Source organism: Myxine glutinosa, chromosome 1, assembly GCF_964187855.1.
Source record: "Myxine glutinosa chromosome 1, kmMyxGlut1.1, whole genome shotgun sequence".
Taxonomy (NCBI): Eukaryota; Metazoa; Chordata; class Myxini; order Myxiniformes; family Myxinidae; genus Myxine; species Myxine glutinosa.
The window spans coordinates 211880296-211898476 of record NC_136261.1 but is presented as its reverse complement, the minus strand read 5'-3'; the positions used below and the strand labels follow the sequence as shown (position 1 = coordinate 211898476).

The 18181-nt window shown below is 43.0% G+C and overlaps 1 protein-coding gene across 2 annotated transcripts in view; it reads left to right on the top strand.

Moving 5' to 3' along the window:
- LOC137433718 (neurobeachin-like protein 1) overlaps nt 1–18181 on the top strand; it is a 330189-nt gene that overhangs the window by 177718 nt on the left and 134290 nt on the right. For both annotated transcript variants that reach the window (XM_078783219.1, XM_078783217.1), the window contains 7 exons: nt 1077–1217; nt 4141–4443; nt 5226–5375; nt 8208–8365; nt 12274–12398; nt 12602–12725; nt 14089–14240. In XM_078783219.1, coding sequence (XP_078639345.1) covers nt 1077–1217; nt 4141–4443; nt 5226–5375; nt 8208–8365; nt 12274–12398; nt 12602–12725; nt 14089–14240 — 1153 coding nt within the window. The remainder of the gene's footprint in view (nt 1–1076; nt 1218–4140; nt 4444–5225; nt 5376–8207; nt 8366–12273; nt 12399–12601; nt 12726–14088; nt 14241–18181) is intronic.

Here is an 18181-nt window from a genome sequence, read left to right as displayed (position 1 = left end):
TAATTTTTTTTCTTTTTTCAAAAAAGTATAGGGATAACTTGAATGGCATTCGGTAGAGTGCATACCTCCATCAGGCTGAACAGTTTACGTTTTGTATCCCACTGGTAGGCCAGATCTGCATCCTGATCTTAACTAAAAGCTAATCAGCTTGTTCTTGTCAGCTACAACTCACCCATCAGGTTTTGCAATAACTCATCCACAACCTTTTTTGAAATATCATGCTATGTATTGTTTTTGGCCCCATCTCTCAATGGTGTATAATCACTTAGGAATTTAAAAAAAACTCCTGTAGCCCGATGCGGATCTGGATTGTCACCAAAATTTAATCACTTTGTTCTTGTCACACAGCCAACCTGTCCACCAGGTTTCATTTGAATATGTCCATAACATTTTGAGATATCCTCCTCACAAATGGACAGTTTTCTATTTTTGGCCTAATTTTATATATTTATATTTCTGGCTTCACTCCTCCTGCCCTCCAGTCCCTCCATCCTCCCTCAGGTTGCATGCATTTTTGCAGAATCCCACACTTGGTTACTGCTCTCCCCTTCCTCTCACCCAACCCCACTCACCACACCACCTCTCCGCTCCCCCAATTATAATCTTAATTTTCACCTCCATTCTGTCATCTCTCTTTAGTCTTTAATTTGTGGAACTGACTCTGTCTCTGTTATCTCGTCTCCCTCCCTCAATTGTTAAAGGAGTGTTGCCCATCGTCACCTCATGATTTCTCTCGTATCCACTCCTTCGCTCTTCTATTCCCTCTGACATCTACCCCTCTCCCCCCCCCCCCCCTTCCCTTTTTATCACTCATATACTTGTGCGTGTTCTTTACCTCCTTTACTCCTTTTTGTAATCTTTACCTTGTTCCCATTTGATTCTCAATTAGTTTGTGAACCTGACACTCGTTGTTTGATTTTTTTATGCACCTACAGACAAGAAAAACTTCCCATGCCAACCAATATCTAATAAGATTGAAAACACTCAAGTCATTCACACAATTCTCAAATACTAGGTTAATGAGTCAATACTACTTCAAGCCCTGCACATGGCCAGTAATCTTTTGTACATTGTAGATGCTTGAAGGGATCGTGCTGCTCATGGAGACATTGAGCACTCGCTTGGCTGGACATTCTAACCTGCAGTTGGAACTTACGGAGTCAACACATATCACACTGCGACTCCTGCTGGGATTTGTGGCACATAAGGATATGCAGGTCTGAATCGGTCAAGATTGTGAGCATATGAGTGATTGCATCGGTGTTGCGGACGTGTAGGCTAATCGAAATGAAAAAGGAGGCATTTTGTTATTCTGGAGTTGTTTGTGGGATTAGTAGGAAGGAAGGCAGGATTTCTGATAATTCCCAATAAGAGCAGTGAGTCGTTTTCTGTGAGCAATAAAATTGGGTGAAATTGCTGAATGCTGAGGTGCTTTTAGTAATTGGCATTAAGGGTAAACTGACATCACGTTCCGGCGAAATTATTAACATCTCCATTTTCTCATTATGTTGCTCACTGAAGAAAAAGTGGGAGATTGCTTTGGAATGGTTTTGATTTCCGGTAAATTTCATCTGCTCTTATTGTTTGCTGATTTTGGTAGAAAAATGATGTTGAGTACCCAGTAACTCTATTTCCTGATTATGAGGCTGACTGAAGAAAATCTTGTAAGATATCTTTAAATTGGTTTTGATTACATTTTATTTCCTCTTATTGTTTGGTCGAAACAAGTATGCATTTGTGTTGATTTGTTGATTTGATTGTTGATTTGTTTTGGATAGGAAATTATGACTAAAGTAGAGAATAACATGAAATTAAGGTTTGGTTATGGAGCAACAAACTTGTATATGCAGCAGGCACACGATTCTTTGGCGATGCATTGCCAGATGTGGCATATGGGTTGAAGTGTGGGAACAAAAGAAGGTTGTTCATTTGGAAATTATTGAAAGACGTGTGCTGAAGAGAGCAACAGCAGGCACATCGATATTTTGAGTCAGAAATAGTAAGTGTTACCTATTTACCAGCTAGACCGATTTATTCTTATCCAGGGGTGACTGGAGTGCACACCCATAGTGAGAGATGTGTTGACGTCATGCCTTGAGAACACAGGGTGTCTCAATAAAAGGTATTCAGACTTATTTAGTACATATTTCAGAAAAATTAATTAAATACCAGAGAGAAGGGTGATCTTGAGTGTCACCAATACCGAACAGATGCCGTTAACATGTGGTGGAATGATTGCACATCATCAGTCACCTGTTACCCATATGGCAGTGCAAATTACAAGGGATATTTTTCGATATATATGTATATTTAAAGTATGTATACATTTTATTGAGACAGCTTGTAGACATGGTGTTCACTGATTGGATTCCAGAAGTATAAGGCTGTGGAGAGACTCGGTTATTTGTTCAAGGTTGCCACTCATATGTGGATTCAACATAAAAGAAGGCGCGAGTTGCAAATGAGGTGGATCAGGGAGTGATGCAGCACTGGTGCAGGAGAGGCAGCACTGGTATACATAATGTTGGACAAAGCTCGGCCACCTTTTGTCAGCGTGGTGTTCGGCCACTGCAGCACTGATGGAGACCTGAACCTTGGCCCAAGTTCTGCAAAGCCCTCGGCAGAAAAACAATGATTGGGACTCGAGAAAGAAGAGGTGATGAGCTAGAAACTACACAGTTACCAGAGGTCTAATTGCATTATTGTTGGATGATGCAAGTGTTGCGGGTCAATGGGGTCGACTTGAATGATCAAGATCCTCATTGTTCAAAGGCAAGCGGTCTCATCTGCCAGCACATTCAGGGCAGCACCATCTTGTTCTTCCTTTTCCAAACACAGTTGCAAGCTTCTGCCCATGAGTGTTTGTGAAGCTGCTATAAATGTAGCACTGCTCTGTTCCCTGTGGCCTGCACAGCAGTTTCTGTGATGCATCTTTCCGCCTTCAACATCCAGGCCATGCTTGCGCTATGCAATGCAACCAAGGCTTCACTATAGCTTATTACATCACTCCATCCACTTGCCTGCCAATCACAGTTTGACACTTCTTCACCCATTCGCAATGCAATTCTCCAGACACTGGTACACTACAAAAAATACCATGGACACTTGTATGTTTGTCCTAATTTGTAAGCTTGCCAGGTCAAGATAAGGTTAGAATGGGGAAAGTTAAGGTTAAACCTTGGATTCATGCTCGGTGCCTTTATTGCTCTTTTTGTCTTGCTTTGGGTTTTTATAGTTATGATAAAAACATCTGTTTTTGTAATCAAACATTGTACAAGTATATCCGATGTCCATGTGTCGGCTTAGTTTGGTATTAGTCCCTTGCCGGTTTCACTTGAGGGGACTATAAGGTTGCTCTCCGTCTGTCTGCCCGTCCGTCCCACGTGTGGTTTTCCAGACTTTTTTTCCCATACCCTTTCACATATTCAACTGAAACATGGTACAAGGCTTTATTATGATAAGCTACAGAATGTGTTTGGGTTTTGGAGCATTTCACCAATGTTCCACTGAGTTATGCCCTTTTGGACTTAGAAAATATCACATGTGTAACCCTTTGAGTACGGATGACGTCCAGTGCCGCAACCCGCGAAAAAGTTTTGTGTACGGGTGACGTTACTACACGTCATCGACTATACCTATAAATAGATCGTCAGTACGTGGTTGCATTCCCGTAATGCCAAATTAATCCCGTACCGGGGGTATTTTTATCAAAAAAAAATCCCGTACTCAAAGGGTTAATGGGTCAGTTTTCCCGACTTTTTCCCCTTGCTCTTTAACATATTGAACTGAAACTTGGTAGAGGACATGTATTGCAAGGCTCTTGTTCCATTGCACTCCCTCTTGTTCCATTTGACATAATCTGTTTAGTTATCCGAGCTTCCAAATTTACTCCATGAATGGAGTAGCGTGGCTCCCACCTCGGAGGCATGGCTTCTCTGAAGCTTCTGGATGCTTCATTTGCCGCCATGATCCTCAGTCATGTGAACAGACTAGTTTAAGAAATTTCAGAACGACTGGGAAAGATACTGTTCAAATGAAACAAAGATTGCACTCTATTAATTTTGTTAAATTGCTATCATCTTTGTTTTATAGCAGTGGCAGTAAAGATGTTATAAATATTGCTGTCCTCTCACTTGTCAGGTATGTGCTGCAGCGGCAGCAAAACTCCACATAACTTTGCAGGCACGACCTCCAGTTGGGCAGGAGGAGGCCGGTTACCTGCTTGGACGCTTGGATGATATGATTTTGAGAAAAGCTGCAGGTGCTCACACAGACAGCTTCCTGGTGCCCATCCTCCGCATATTGCTAGATCGGTGTGACCAACTCCTTGGAGCTTCGCAGGTGCTGCCCACCCTGACTCCTGCCAATGGGAGCCCAACATTCCTTGAGGATTTTCGTGATTACTGCTCATCTGTCGAATGGCGGGTCTTTGTCACGCAGAAGGTGGGGAGGGCATAGATGCCAGGCTAAAACAAGCTGTTCATCAGAGAATGGTGGAATTTCAAACGTTGTCTTTGTTGTTCTTTTTGTGGATGACTGTTGATGCAACTTGTGCAAATCAAAAATCTTTGTCTATGACATCAATGTTTCACTCGTCGGAGATAAGATAACTCAAAAAAAAGAAGAAACAAAATGTGAACCAACTCTGAGAGGCTTTGACCATTTGACCACATTGACCCACCCCCTGTCTTTCTCTCATATATCTCAAACGTTTTGCTTCTTCAAAACCTTTCACCCTCTCTCCCTTCCTCAACAACTAAGCTTCATTTCAACCTCTTTGTGTAAGGTTCACAGGCGGGGTGATTCATCAATGTGTGCCATCTCTTAATGGACGTTAAACAGGTGTCCCGTCTGCCAGCATTAGTTGTTGGACATTAAAGTCTCACGTTGTCCTTTGTGAAGAGTAGATGAGCTATTGCCGGCACCATGGCCAAATTATGTGCAGACATTAGTCATATTTGTTGATTTTAATACATCTGATCATATTTGTCCGCAATTCTTTTTTGTCAGGATTTTTTGCTTTATATTCCGTTGTTGTAATAATTTATTTCCCACATCCCATGACCAGTGTTTGTATGAAAAAAATTTTAATGTTATTTTTTATGGAGGCTTATAAGTTCATCAGGAGTTAGTCATATATGATTGGGGCTGTGAGGTGTTGGCAATTGAAATACTGTGAGGGTTTACGAGATGTGTGGATGTATACTTCTTATGGTTACGAACAGGTACAGCCTTTGAGGGAGCAGTTTGAGATGGCTAATTTGAGCAAACGGCATGATCTAATGAGCTGCTTCTGGAACTCGTGCTTCGATGCACTTATGATCAGTTCCTCTCGACGGGACAAGGAGGAGAATGAAACAAAGGCACGGTTTCAGGTATGCCTCTCGTTAATCATTCCAGTGAAGTGTTAGAATCGGTTTTATCATACACGAGCAGGAGTACCTGGTGTTGCCGGGAGTGTGGGGGGCGGGGAGGCAGGAGAGGGAGGGGGTGAGGAAGGGGGAGGGGATGGAGAGGTGAGGTGAGGGGAGAGGGAGGGGAAAGATATACTACATATACATCTTTTTTGGGGGATGGGGGGGGGGGGGAGGCGGTGGCTTTGACAGGCCCCTCTGTTTTGGTGGAGTGAGGGAAGGGAAGGAGGAAAAATTTACCGATGCAAAGAGTGCTTCATAACCTCAGTGTTGCCCAGGTAAAAAAGGATATTGTAATGCCCTCTGCCACCAACACCAGGTGGCGCTACACTGTATACATTTACATAGAGCATTTATGCCCCTCCCCCGGCCAACCACACCCACGCATGAGGCCACGACCGCATAGCCTAAGTTACCCCCCAGATAAAGTTGTATTTGTACACCGATTGTACACCGATTTGTATTTGTACACCGTTGTATTTGTAAAGTATATAAGTGTTTATAGTTGGAGTACCTGGTGTTGCTCAAGTGAAAAAGACACATTAACATATTTATTTGAAATGAGGGCAAATATGGAAAATCAATTACATCCAAATCAGAATCCATTACAAATGTCAAATCATCATTTTTACCTTTTCATTGAATATATGTTGGTGAATTTGCCGTTCATCACATTTCTGAGTTAAGTATGATGACGGTCTGGAAGAAGAAGAAGAAGCCTTACCACCAACTTTGACCGCTTCTGGAATTGTTTGATTATTTGGGTTCAAATGTCTGGTAATTGTTTTGTATTTATATATGCGAATATGCACTTGTATATAACTGTCATTAATGAAAAAGGCTTAGGCACTATAGAGCGATTTTTTTTTTTTTTTTTTTTTCCACACACATGCAGAAAAACTAACTTTTTTTTTCTAATTATTATTATTATTCTTTTGTGCCTAAAACACTCCCAGGCACTCACTGAAGAACCTCTGAAAGTTTGACGAAGATCCGTTCAGCCATCTCTGAGAAAAATGGCGACATAGACAAACGGCTCTCTTGTATCGTAGATATATTATGCCCGTCTGTCCACATCTGTATAGATATCCACTAAACGATTCTTGTCTTGCCTTACTGGAGTATTCCAAAGCAGTGTTCTGGGGCCCATCCTATACCTAATATTCATCAATGACCTCACTGACTCTCTGGAAAATCCTCTTTATCTCTTTACTGATGACTTTATTCTCTGCCGTGAAAATCCCTCATCCTTCTGACAGACAGACAGCAGCCTCTTCCCTCTCCTCAGAACTTGACAAAATCAAAAACTGGTCAAACACTTGGAATATGTCTTTCATTCCTGAAAAATCCCACACACACACTCTCTCTCGATCTCTCTGAAAGGACCAATCCGCAAATCCTCCCATCTACTTTCTCAACAACCTTCTCAAAGAGGTTCAGTCACTAAAATTATTGGGTCTCACTCTCAGCCATGATTTCTATTGGGCAAGCCACATTTCAAAGTTGGCCTCCAAAGCAAGATACTGACTGGGCATTTTCCGTCGTGCAAAGTCCTTCCTTGGGACACCTGAGCTCCTATCCATCTACAAGGCTTTCATCCGCAGCTTGATGGAGTGCAGCTTGATGGAGTATGGCTCTCCCGGCTGGGTTGGCTCCCTTGCCGTGCATCCTGCTCAGCTTGACACTATAGAAACCAAGGCTTTCCAGATCATTGGAATCTCTCGCAATGAAGTTGAGTCTATGGGCCAATCACTTCACTATCGCTGACAGGTCGATGGTCTTTGTCTTCATCCTCCTCATTTCTGGTCTTGCACCCTCTGCCCTCTCCGTGCTCTGTCCCTCCAATGTATCTGCAGGACGCACGCGGTTTTCCAGCAACCAGCAACTCCCTCCTAGTGAAACTGCCTAAATCCAGAATCATTGCTCACCTCCACTCATGTATGCCTCACCTCCACTCATGTATGCCTCTTTCCCCACCTGTGCAACTGCCTTCCACATTCTCTTCAATCTCATTATTTTCGCCGGGTCTTCAAGACAGCTATTCACCACCATCTCAAGTCATCCCCCATCCAAATCAATGATTGTTTCTATGCTCGTTAAACCAAACCCACCCGCCAGAAACTTTGCTTATGTATCCATCTTTTCCACCCCTTGCATTCGCCCCTAACCCTCGTCGTTACCTGCAACCCTTGTTTGTCCATTTACCTTCTCCTTCTGCACAGCTATTGGCGTTTCCCCTTTCTCCTGCTGTTCCTTTTGTTATGTTTTGCCCTGATCTGTTCTGTTTCCTAGCTCTTCCATGAGCCAAGACCAAATATATAAATTCCCTTTTTAAGGCCATTTTCCCTGCTAGAGTGGGGGGTTACCCTTGTGGGCCCCATGGCAATCATCATGGTTCCCTTTTTGAGGCATTGTTTTTTTATGGCCGGATGCCCTTTCTGACGCCAACCCTTTAGTCGCCTCTTATGACACGCAGGGATATGGTGTACCTATTCTAAACCGGGGCATGCACCAGCACATTCATCCCAGCAAGCTGATACTCAATTTGCCGACCTCGGAAGAATGACAGGCTGTCAACCCCCCTGGTGTTAATTTAACAATAGACCTGGATTCAAACTCAAGATCCTGGGATACCAAGCCAGCACCCTAACCGCTAAGCCAACACCAGGCTCCGAGACAAAGTTTATTAAAAAAAAAAAAAAATTGACATGCTGGAATACTTTTCAATGCAAGTCTGTGGAGTAAACTTATACGCAGACAATTTAGCAACACAATCTGATGTTTTTCATGCAGGAATTGATCGTGAAGCCGAAGAAAATGAGAGCCAAGGCCGAAAGTGTCCGTTACAATGGAGTCGTGAAGGCACAGCATTTGCAGCTTTTGGCAACAGTGCGCCAGTGGATGCTTACAAAACAGCATCTCATGTCAGAACGAGGGCCTTGGGCAGACAGGTGAGTTACTTTATTTTGCTCTGGGCTTGTATTGTTCCATTTCCACTTGTGTTCGTCCCTGATGTGAAGTGTTCAGTCCTTGTGAGCTGAACAAAAGCAAGCATCATTCTACTTTCATCTTTCTGGAACTTTGACAAAGTAAATACTCGCAAATTGGCTAAAGCTTTTTATGTCTGTAAAGGTTTTTTATGACATTAATTTTCACATGATCATGTTATCTCATAATTAGTCATCAAGCGTTTGATAGAAATATCACATACAGGTAGACCCAGGTTTACATCGTGGATGCATTCCTGAAAAGTGCAACGAATATCGAAACGACGTAACTCAAAGCAATTTTTAGCCGCGTCGCAGACGCTGCTCATAGAGTGCCCTCTGCTGTTGTTGTTGTTGTTCTTCTTGTTCTTCTTGTTCTTGCAGAGAAGACAAAACCTCAAAGCTCCACCCATTCTGGGAACCATAGCTCTACCCATTCTGGGAGAGCCTTCATATAAACAAATATCCACCATTTTATTAACTCGCATAGCTTTGAGGCCTGTTTTGTAGGCTAGTGGTGTCTTCCTCTCTCACACAGTTTTATTTCAAATCAAATTCGATATATCATTTCATTTTTCGCAGTCGCTAACATAGTTTTAGACTCGGTTGAAAAAAAACGGGAAGAAAATCCGATGAAAGTTGCCCTTTATAGAACGAAATGAATTATCAAAGGCCTGTAACTTCAAGTCCATTGAGATTTTTTTTTTTTTAATCGCGGCATGGTCAGTCATACACCGCCCGAAATAAGAGATGGGAAAATGCCGAGATATATATATTTTGTTTAAATCGCGGCATGGTCAGTCATACACCGCCCGAAATAACAGACGGGAAAATGCCGAGATATATTAAAAATTCGTCCATTTGATGACAATCGTCACGATGAAATATTTAATTTATACGTCGTCACAATAATGTGGAGAGAGGAGCATAGCTTCGTTCACGTGTCGCCACACACGGGAAATTGCCGAGATATTTTTTTTTTAAATCGCGGCATGGTCAGTCATACACCGCCTGAAATAACAGATGGGAAAATGCCGAGATATATTAAAAATTCGTCGCCACACACGGGAAATTGCCGAGATATATTTTCACTTTGCACAAAAATAACATCAAGTAATCGAATCAATAGGAATGTCCTGTGCCTATAACATCGACGTTATAGGCACAGCTGCATCTAGGCATTGTGTAACATCGACGTTATAGGCACAGCTGCATCTAGGCATTGTGTAACATCGACGCGGCTTTTGTTTTAATTAAAACTTTTTGAACTTGTTCTCATACTAATTAATGGAATAAGCAGGGGTCTAGAAGACAATTTGGGGTCTAGAAGTCAAAGGTCAGAGGTCATGTTAAGTAAAAATTATTTGGTTACTGTGATAACTTGATAATGTATGGCTGAAGGGAACTAAGTCAAACTTGGTACAAGTATGTATAACGATTAAAAGCTAAATGGATTACATTATGGGGTCAAGAGGTCAATGGTCAGAGGTCCCATTTGGTAAAAAATTCTGTTACTGTGCTAACTTATGAACCAGTGATGGGATTTTGACGAAACTTAGAACAAGTATATATTATGATGAAAAGATGAGCCAATTAGATTTTGGCATCAAAGGTCAGAGGTCATGTCAGGTGAAAATGTGATACTTGAGAGCAACGAAAGGGATTTAAATCAAACTTGGTACAAATATTATAATGATGTAAAAATGTGAGCAGAGGCATATCGTTCGATGTTGCGACGTCAAAGAGTGCCGCTCTAGTTTATTAATGACAGTTATAGTCAAGTACACATGATGCGTATAAAACAAAAACAAACTAGAACGGTACTCAGTGGAGCACATACCTCCACCAGGCTGAATAGTTTACGTTTTTTTATTTTTATCCCACTGACAGGCCACATCTGGATCTGGACTTGAACCAAAATCAATTGGGCTTGTTCTTGTCACATACCCAACCCATCCACCTAGTTTCGTCTGAATCCGTCCAAAACTGTTTGAGATATCGTGATATATATAATTATATAATTTTATATATATATACGTGTGTGTGTGTGTGTGTGTGTGTGTGTGTGTGTGTGTGTGTGTGTGTGTGTGTGTGTGTGTGTGTGTGTGTGTGTGTGTGTGTGTGTGTGTGTGTGTGTGTGTGTGTGTGTGTGTGTGTGTGTGTGTGTGTGTGTGTGTGTGTGTGTGTGTGTGTGTGTATATATATATCTATATATCTACTGTGGAGTTTCTACTATTTCTCACAGTTTTTATTTATATATATATATATATATATATATATATATATATATATATATATATATATAAACTGTGAGAAATAGTAGAAACTCCACAGTACGAGCAGGGCGTCTCATTTACATTGAATAAATAATCGGGAGATTAAATCAGACGCGGACGTAGCTTCAGGACTTCGATCTTAAATTTTTGACAAGCTTTCGACCAACAAAGGTCTTCTGAGTCGGCCCCAAGTTCAACGGAAGTCTTCCATTGTTAGAAACATTGTTAGAACATTGTTAGAAAAAGAAGAAATCCATTGTTAGAAATCCACAGCTCAATGGAATACTGCTCTCCCCTCTGGGCTGGTGCTCCTGCCTCACACCTAGCTCGTCTTCACGCTGTTGAAACCAAAGCATTCAGAATCATTGGAATCTCCCGCGATGAAGCTAACTCCAAGGGCCTCTCACTCACTCACCGCAGGCAGGTTGGTGGTCTTTCCGTCTTCTACCGACTCCTCTCTGGCCTTGCCCCCCCCCCCCAGCTCTCTCTGGGCTCTGTCCCCCAAATATTCCTACAGGTCGCACAAGATCTGCCTGCAACCCTCTTATGGTTAAACTGCCAAAATCAAGCCTTTCTGCTCACCTTCACTCCTTCATTCCTCTTTTCTCCCGCCTCTGGAACAAACTCCCTCACTCTCTTCAATCCCACTCCACCCTCCAAGTCTTTAAAACAGCTGTTCACCACCATCTCTTATCTTCCCCCATCCAAAACCTTGATCTTTTCTACCCCCGCTAATTTCACCCCAATTCCACTTTTTTGAAATACCAACTTCTGTCCTGGAAGTCCTTGGTGTCCTTGTGTTTTATACTTCTCCCTCCCCCCCCCCCCCCCTTCCCATGCCTCCTCCCCCCAAGCCCTCTCCCTTCCACACATCTCCCTGCTCTCAAATGTTGTGTTTATGTGCTTCCCCTTCTCTCCCCATCTTGTTTTCCGCTCCCTCTTTTTATATATTTTGTTTGTCTGGTTGATTTGTTTGTGAAGTAAATGTTAGCTCGTTCACGAGCCTCGATTCAGTATACAAAAAAAAAAAAAACCGGCTAGTGAAGTACTTGTCTCCCTGCAGACGGGTTAATTCCCCCATATCTATGATGTCTATGGTTTTCATGCAGATGAATGGGGAATTTTATTATGACTTCCCTCACACCAGGAGTGGCGCTATACAATACACATTTTGATTGAGAATTTGCGTATCCCTCCTCCCCCTGGTCAATCGGGAGTGCATATAAATCAAACAACCACATAACACAAACAAAACGGACACTTCTCGAATTATAACATGATTCTGCATCATACCAACACCTTCCTTAAAAAAACATAAAAACCAAATACCCCAACCCCTTTGACTCCTGCGTGTCATGGTCCATTGTAGGTACACTTCAGAAAAATTGGGTTTGTGTGGCACTGATTTAATTGAGAAATGTCTACCTGTAATCATAGTAACAGCACAAAATAGCTATTGCTACCTTTTGAAATTGGCATTCCCATTTCCTTGTATAAATTGGTTTACAAGTAAATATCTCATTTCTGTTTACAATAACAGAAGTATCTTTGATTGTACGTTTACTATTATGCTGTGTGGCATGACATCCTCCTCAGGTTTCCTGAGACTGCCAGGTGGAAGCGCTCTGTTGTGGAGAATTCATTGCGCATGCGCCTCAAGCTGGTCAGGAACTTCAACTTTGATCAGCATCTTGACGCCAGTGCCCTGCGCGACAACCATGGTACATAAGTGTCCCCAAAGTCTGAGAGGTCAATCAGACAGAAAAAAACATCTGAGAGGAATTATCAACTTGGTTAAAAGCCATGGCAAAGGAGATTGATTCATTGGATTGTTCCAAATTTTTCGTCATCACATTCTATGGATTCTGATGACGTGTTTGAGAAAGACTGCTGATGTGATCTTGTACTCCATAACTGTGTTTAGGGATACAGAAACCATTGGTGCTGGCTGATGAGCTCCCTCTGCATGTAGCGAAGGAGGCAAAGGTAAATGATGTTGAAGAGGTTGAGCTGAAGGCGGATGAAGACTCTGGGACACTTGCTTCTTTGTAAGTGTTGCTTTTTTTTTTTCTTTTTTTTTTAAGTTTGGGAGTTGTCAAATTCCCTATTTTACCTCCTTTAGTATACAGTACTAACTCGCTTAATACTGCCCTGTGGAACCCTGATTTGTTATGGAGCTCTTTGTCCTGGAATTTTTTTCTACTAAAAAAGAAAATGAAAAAAATCCATAACACGCAGCGATTCCGAGTAAACGCACCTTCCACCATTGTTTGTACTGTATGCACACTCTGAGCCAATCGACGCTGTCTACTCCACCTTCCGTTTGCAGCACGATGAGGCTCCTCCCACCTCGTCTCTCACCGCTCCCATGTAGGAGGAGAAGGAGCAGAGTAGGAGTGATGACAATTATTCTTTTTTATCGATGTTTGCACATATTTTATGTTTTTGTTAATATTTTCTGATGTTATCATAATAAAATCTAGAGCGAAGTCGATGGCGAGCCATCGCAAATCCCCACGCCTCCCACCTAAAGCAAAGTTGAAAGCTGGCAAAGAGTTCCACCAGGAATGACCCAATATCAAACTCTAAGTTGAAACTTTTTTTCCCCGTTTTGACCCCTATGATCCCATGTCTCCACCCCCTTTGCCATGAACAGGGGGGGGGGGGGGGGGAGGGGGAGGGGGTCAAATCCAAATAAATCGTTACATATTTCATCTGTCCCCCCAATGTTGATTGGCTAAACAAAGTTTCATGAAAAACATACCCATAGTTGCATATTTTGGTATTTCACATTTTGATCCTGCCCAGGGGGCGGGGCCAAAACTGATACTGCTCTTGCACTTTCTTGCCATGTGATGATCATCACTCCCAAGTTTGGCGAATTGCTGCACAACGATTTAGGAGGAGATAGCTTGACAGACAGATGGACGGACGGAGCAGATTACAATATCCACCCCCGTTCTTTTTCAAAAAGCGTGCTGCTTAATATTATTTTATTTACATCATAACATGTTTACAATCTGTATTATTATTAGCGCTATTACCGATACCCCCAATGAAGCCCGAAGCCCTCATATACCATTCATGCACAAGAAATAATGCTGTCGGGAACGTATCTCCATATAAACAATGGTAAAATGACCCCTTTTAGTGCATTTTTGATTTGCGCTCTCTTCTTCAGGAACGTATCCTGAGTGCTAAGTGAGGTATTATTGTATACGGATCATACGTCTGTGTTTATTTTATTTTTTTCTGCATATTTTAAACCCTAAGCTGCTCACCACACTGTTCACATCTTTCCCATAAGATATCCCCACACATACTGTTCGTTTGTAAGTTTTGTCTTGTCCTTGACCATGACCTTGGCTTGTAGTCCCAAAGTCCTTGAAAATTTGTGGGGCTCTCCTGCAGGGTGGACAAGGATGAGGAGTCCGGACAACGGGAAAAACTTGCTCTGTCAGAGACTTGCGAGCTCATTACAGTTGTCCACCTAGTGCCTGGTCGACTTGAGGTCACTACACAGCATTTGTATTTCTACGACCTCAGCAGTGACAAGGGAGAAGGTTGGTGTTTGTACTTCCATGGCATTTTGATGTTGTTGAACAAGTTTTATTTATTTATATACGTATATATATATACAGACTTGGCATTTAATATGGAATTTTTTTTTTTTCTTGACCTGGGTTTACTTTCTGAACTCGGTATATCAATCTGGTGAGTTTCTTTTACGCTTCGGTGATTTCTTTGTCAAAAGAACCATGTCACTGATTGTCTGTCGCAGCAAGAAGTCAATAACAGGATTATATCACAGGTGGCGTGACAAAATGTACGGACATTTGACAATTGGCTTCACAATCGGGTATATAAGGGTTGTTGCATTCTGTATTAGTGGAAAACAACTGCTGCACGTCTACAAAAGTTATTGCCGCTTCCCCTGGAGATGGTCCGTCAACTCGACAATGCTGTTTGTCATTTAGTGGTGGCTTTACGAAATTCCGGCATGAAACAGCTTGCTATTGCTCAGCAGTATGGCATCACTCAGCAGTATGGCATCACTCAAGGTCAGGTGTCAAAGATCCTGAAACGAAATGCTCAGAGGGTGTCCCTACTCAAATACCGAGGTCAGGACGTCCCCGCAGAACCACAAGGAGGGATGATCGCCAGCTGCACCGGTTAGTCCGCAATGGCCGTACCAAGTCAGCTAATCGGCTTAGGGCTGAGTGGCAGCAACTAACAAATGTGCCTGTATCCAGAAGGCGAGTCAACCAACGACTGGTTCAAGCAGGCTATCGTGCCAGGCGTCCCCTGAGAAAGCCACGTCTGACCAGACAACACTGCCAGCGCCGATTGCAGTGGGCCAGAGAGCACCGTCAATGGCAGCCAGGACACTGGAATCACGTGATCTTCAGTGACAAGTCTAGATTTCTGGTCTATCGTCAATATGGCCGTGTCCGAGTGCGCAGACAAGTGCATGAAGCCCACAACGAAGATTGTATAGTGCCAAGAGTCCAAGCTGGAGGTGGTGGGGTGACCGTTTGGGCTGCTTTTCATTCAGGGGGCAAAACTGACCTGGTTGTTCTGAATGGAAACCTGAACCAGTTCAAGCACAGGGCCATTCTGGAAGAAACATTGCTTCCATTTGTTCGTGCAGCCTTTCGAGGAAACTTTGTCTTCCTAGATGACAATGCACGGCCTCATCGTGCTCGCATGATCCAACACTTTCTTGCTGACCGTGGTGTAGAGCATATGGAGTGGCCTGCCATGTCCCCGGATATGAATCCGATAGAGAACTTGTGGGCAGAATTAACGCGTCAAATCGACAACTTGGACCAGCAGCCTGCTTCTGTGCGTGAATTGCAGCAGGCTATTGTAACTGCATGGCAAGCGATTCCTGTCCAAACCTTGGCAAATCTCGTGAACAGCATGCCTTAACGTGTACGTGCTCTCCTGAATGCTCGTGGGGGTTACACGAAGTACTGAACTGTAATTTTACTGTCCGTAGTCCCAGTCGTAATTTAACTTTTGTTTTTGCTAAAAAAAAATTTTGGCTAATGTGCAAAATAAAGAGATACTTCTGGAAAACGCACAGAAGTTTAACACAGTACTGTCCGTGAATTGAGTTCGATATCAGTTTACATCACTTTCAAGGATCAATTTATTTGCTTTGAAATGTCAAATGTGGTTTTTGTTTCTTTTAAAGGTCACATTAACAAAATGTAGAATAATTTCAACATAATTCCAATGAACTTTTGGTTCTAAGTCATCTTGAAAAGTAAGTTCACCCCCACAAAAAAAATATTCCATATTAAATGCCAAGTCTGTATATGCAGCCGAGTTTGTGTTTGTGGGTGGAGTCATAAGCGCCATCCATTCTACAGGTGCCACCCTCCTCTCCCCAAACGTCACAAGCACCGCCTTTTAGCCAAGCCACGCCTTTCTCTCCAACGGCTCAGAAACCCAACCGCCAGTCACCACACAAAGCCGCGGCAAATTTCGGGACGTCAAACACAATTACCTTCTGACTGCTGGACACAGTGACGTGTCGCGTATAACTCAATTTTTGCTCACCAGAATTTGCGAGGCATTGCAATGACTGTTACAAGTAAAATGATATCCCACGTTTGCTTCCATGCGATGCATGAAAAAAGACGTCCCTGCACATGATGGATTTTTTTTTTTTTTTTACATACTTCGCATGGACGCAAACATGGCAGTTTTGTGCAATGTGTGTCACTGTTGCCTAATGTGCATAATCATGAAAAATGTACCCTTTTTCCTGGAAAGGAAAAGTGCTTCAACGTTTCGAGAATCAAATAAAGCAGGCAGTGTATAGTTCCTCATATGCTGTTCAACTACGAGTAATTTTCATCACTCGCAGGCTGCTTCTGTCAATCCGTAAATATGTACTTACTGCCTACCATTCAATCTAGCAATGTTGTTTACGAGTTTAAGTGCCAAAGCGGAGGTAAATTTCACACACGTATGCCGTACATTTTTGCGATTGACGGATCACATTACACAGCATGTCCCTTTGACTGTCCGACAACATTTACCACCTGGACAAAGACATCACGGCAGACATGTAGGAATGTACAAAGTATGGCAACTGTTCCCTGTGTTTTGGCAATTGGATCTCATCTTCTGAGTAATCCTCCATGAACACAGCAAAAAATAATGAAAGCTGGTTCCGAACCCTGAGCAAGGCATGCAGTGTCTCACACCTCCATATGATGGAGGCAACATTTATCAAGTCAAGCGATCCTTTACTTTTGTGACAAAAGGAATTTGTGCACACATTGTATTTCTTTTGACCATGTTAGCTCCACGGATAAATATTGGTGAATCTGCGACACATGATCCATCCTCCTGTCCTATTGGCTGCTGGGTGCCTCCTGTATCAATCAATGACCATTGATCTTATCACTCTGTGTCTATAAAATGTATTTTTTTATGACTTAATTCTGTTCACGTTTTTCCTGATGAGAGCGAACCAAAAAGCTTTGGAATGTCTTTTTTTTTTTCTTCCGCCCCCCCCCCCCCCCCCCCGTCCATGGTACACTGAAGGGTTAGGGTTAGGTTAGGCATATCGAGGCTTGTGTAAGAGCTAACATTAATCAGGGGAAAAAAATCCGGACACATAAAACATATAATAAAGGGAGTGGGAGACAAGATGGGAAGGGAGAGGGAAGCACACAAGCTCAACAGTAGAGAACAGGGACATCGGGAGATCTGTGGGAGGGAGAGGGCTTGGCGGGAGGTGGCATGGGAAGAGGGGTGGGGGTGGGGGGGGGGGTGGTGGGAGAAGTATAAAACACATGGACATTGCTTGGACTTCCAGGAAAGAAGTTGGTATTTCAAAAAAGTGGATCTGGCGTGAATTGATGGGGGTAAAAAAGATCAAGGTTTTGGATGGCGGAAGATAAGAGATGGTGGTGAACAGCTGTTTTAAAGACCTGGAGGGAGGAGTGGGATTGAAGAGAGTGAGGGAGTTTGTTCCAGAGGTGGGTGTAAAGAGGAGTAACAGAGAGAAGGTGAGCACAGAGTCTTGATTTTGGCAATTTCACCAGAAGAGGGTTGCTGGCAGATCTTATGCGACCTGTAGGAATATTTGGGGGACAGAGCACATATAGAGCTGGGGGAGCTAGGCCAGAGAGGATTCAGTAGAAGACAGAAAGACCACCTAACTGCCTGCGGTGAGTGAGTGAAAGGCCCTCACAATCAGCTTCATCGTGGGAGTTTCCAATGATTCTGAAAGCTTTGGTTTCAACAGCGTGAAGCCGAGCTAGGTATGAGGCAGGAGCACAGCCCCAAGGGGAGAGCAGTATTCCATTGAGCTGTGGATGAAATCCTTGTACGTGGTGAGGAGTTCAGGTGTGCCAAGGAAGGACTTCGCACAATGGAGGCTGCCCAGTCGGCGACTGGCTTTGGAGGCCAGCTTGGAAATGTGGTTTTCCCAGGAAAGATCATGGCAGATAGTGAGGCCCAAAAGGTTGAGCGACAGAAC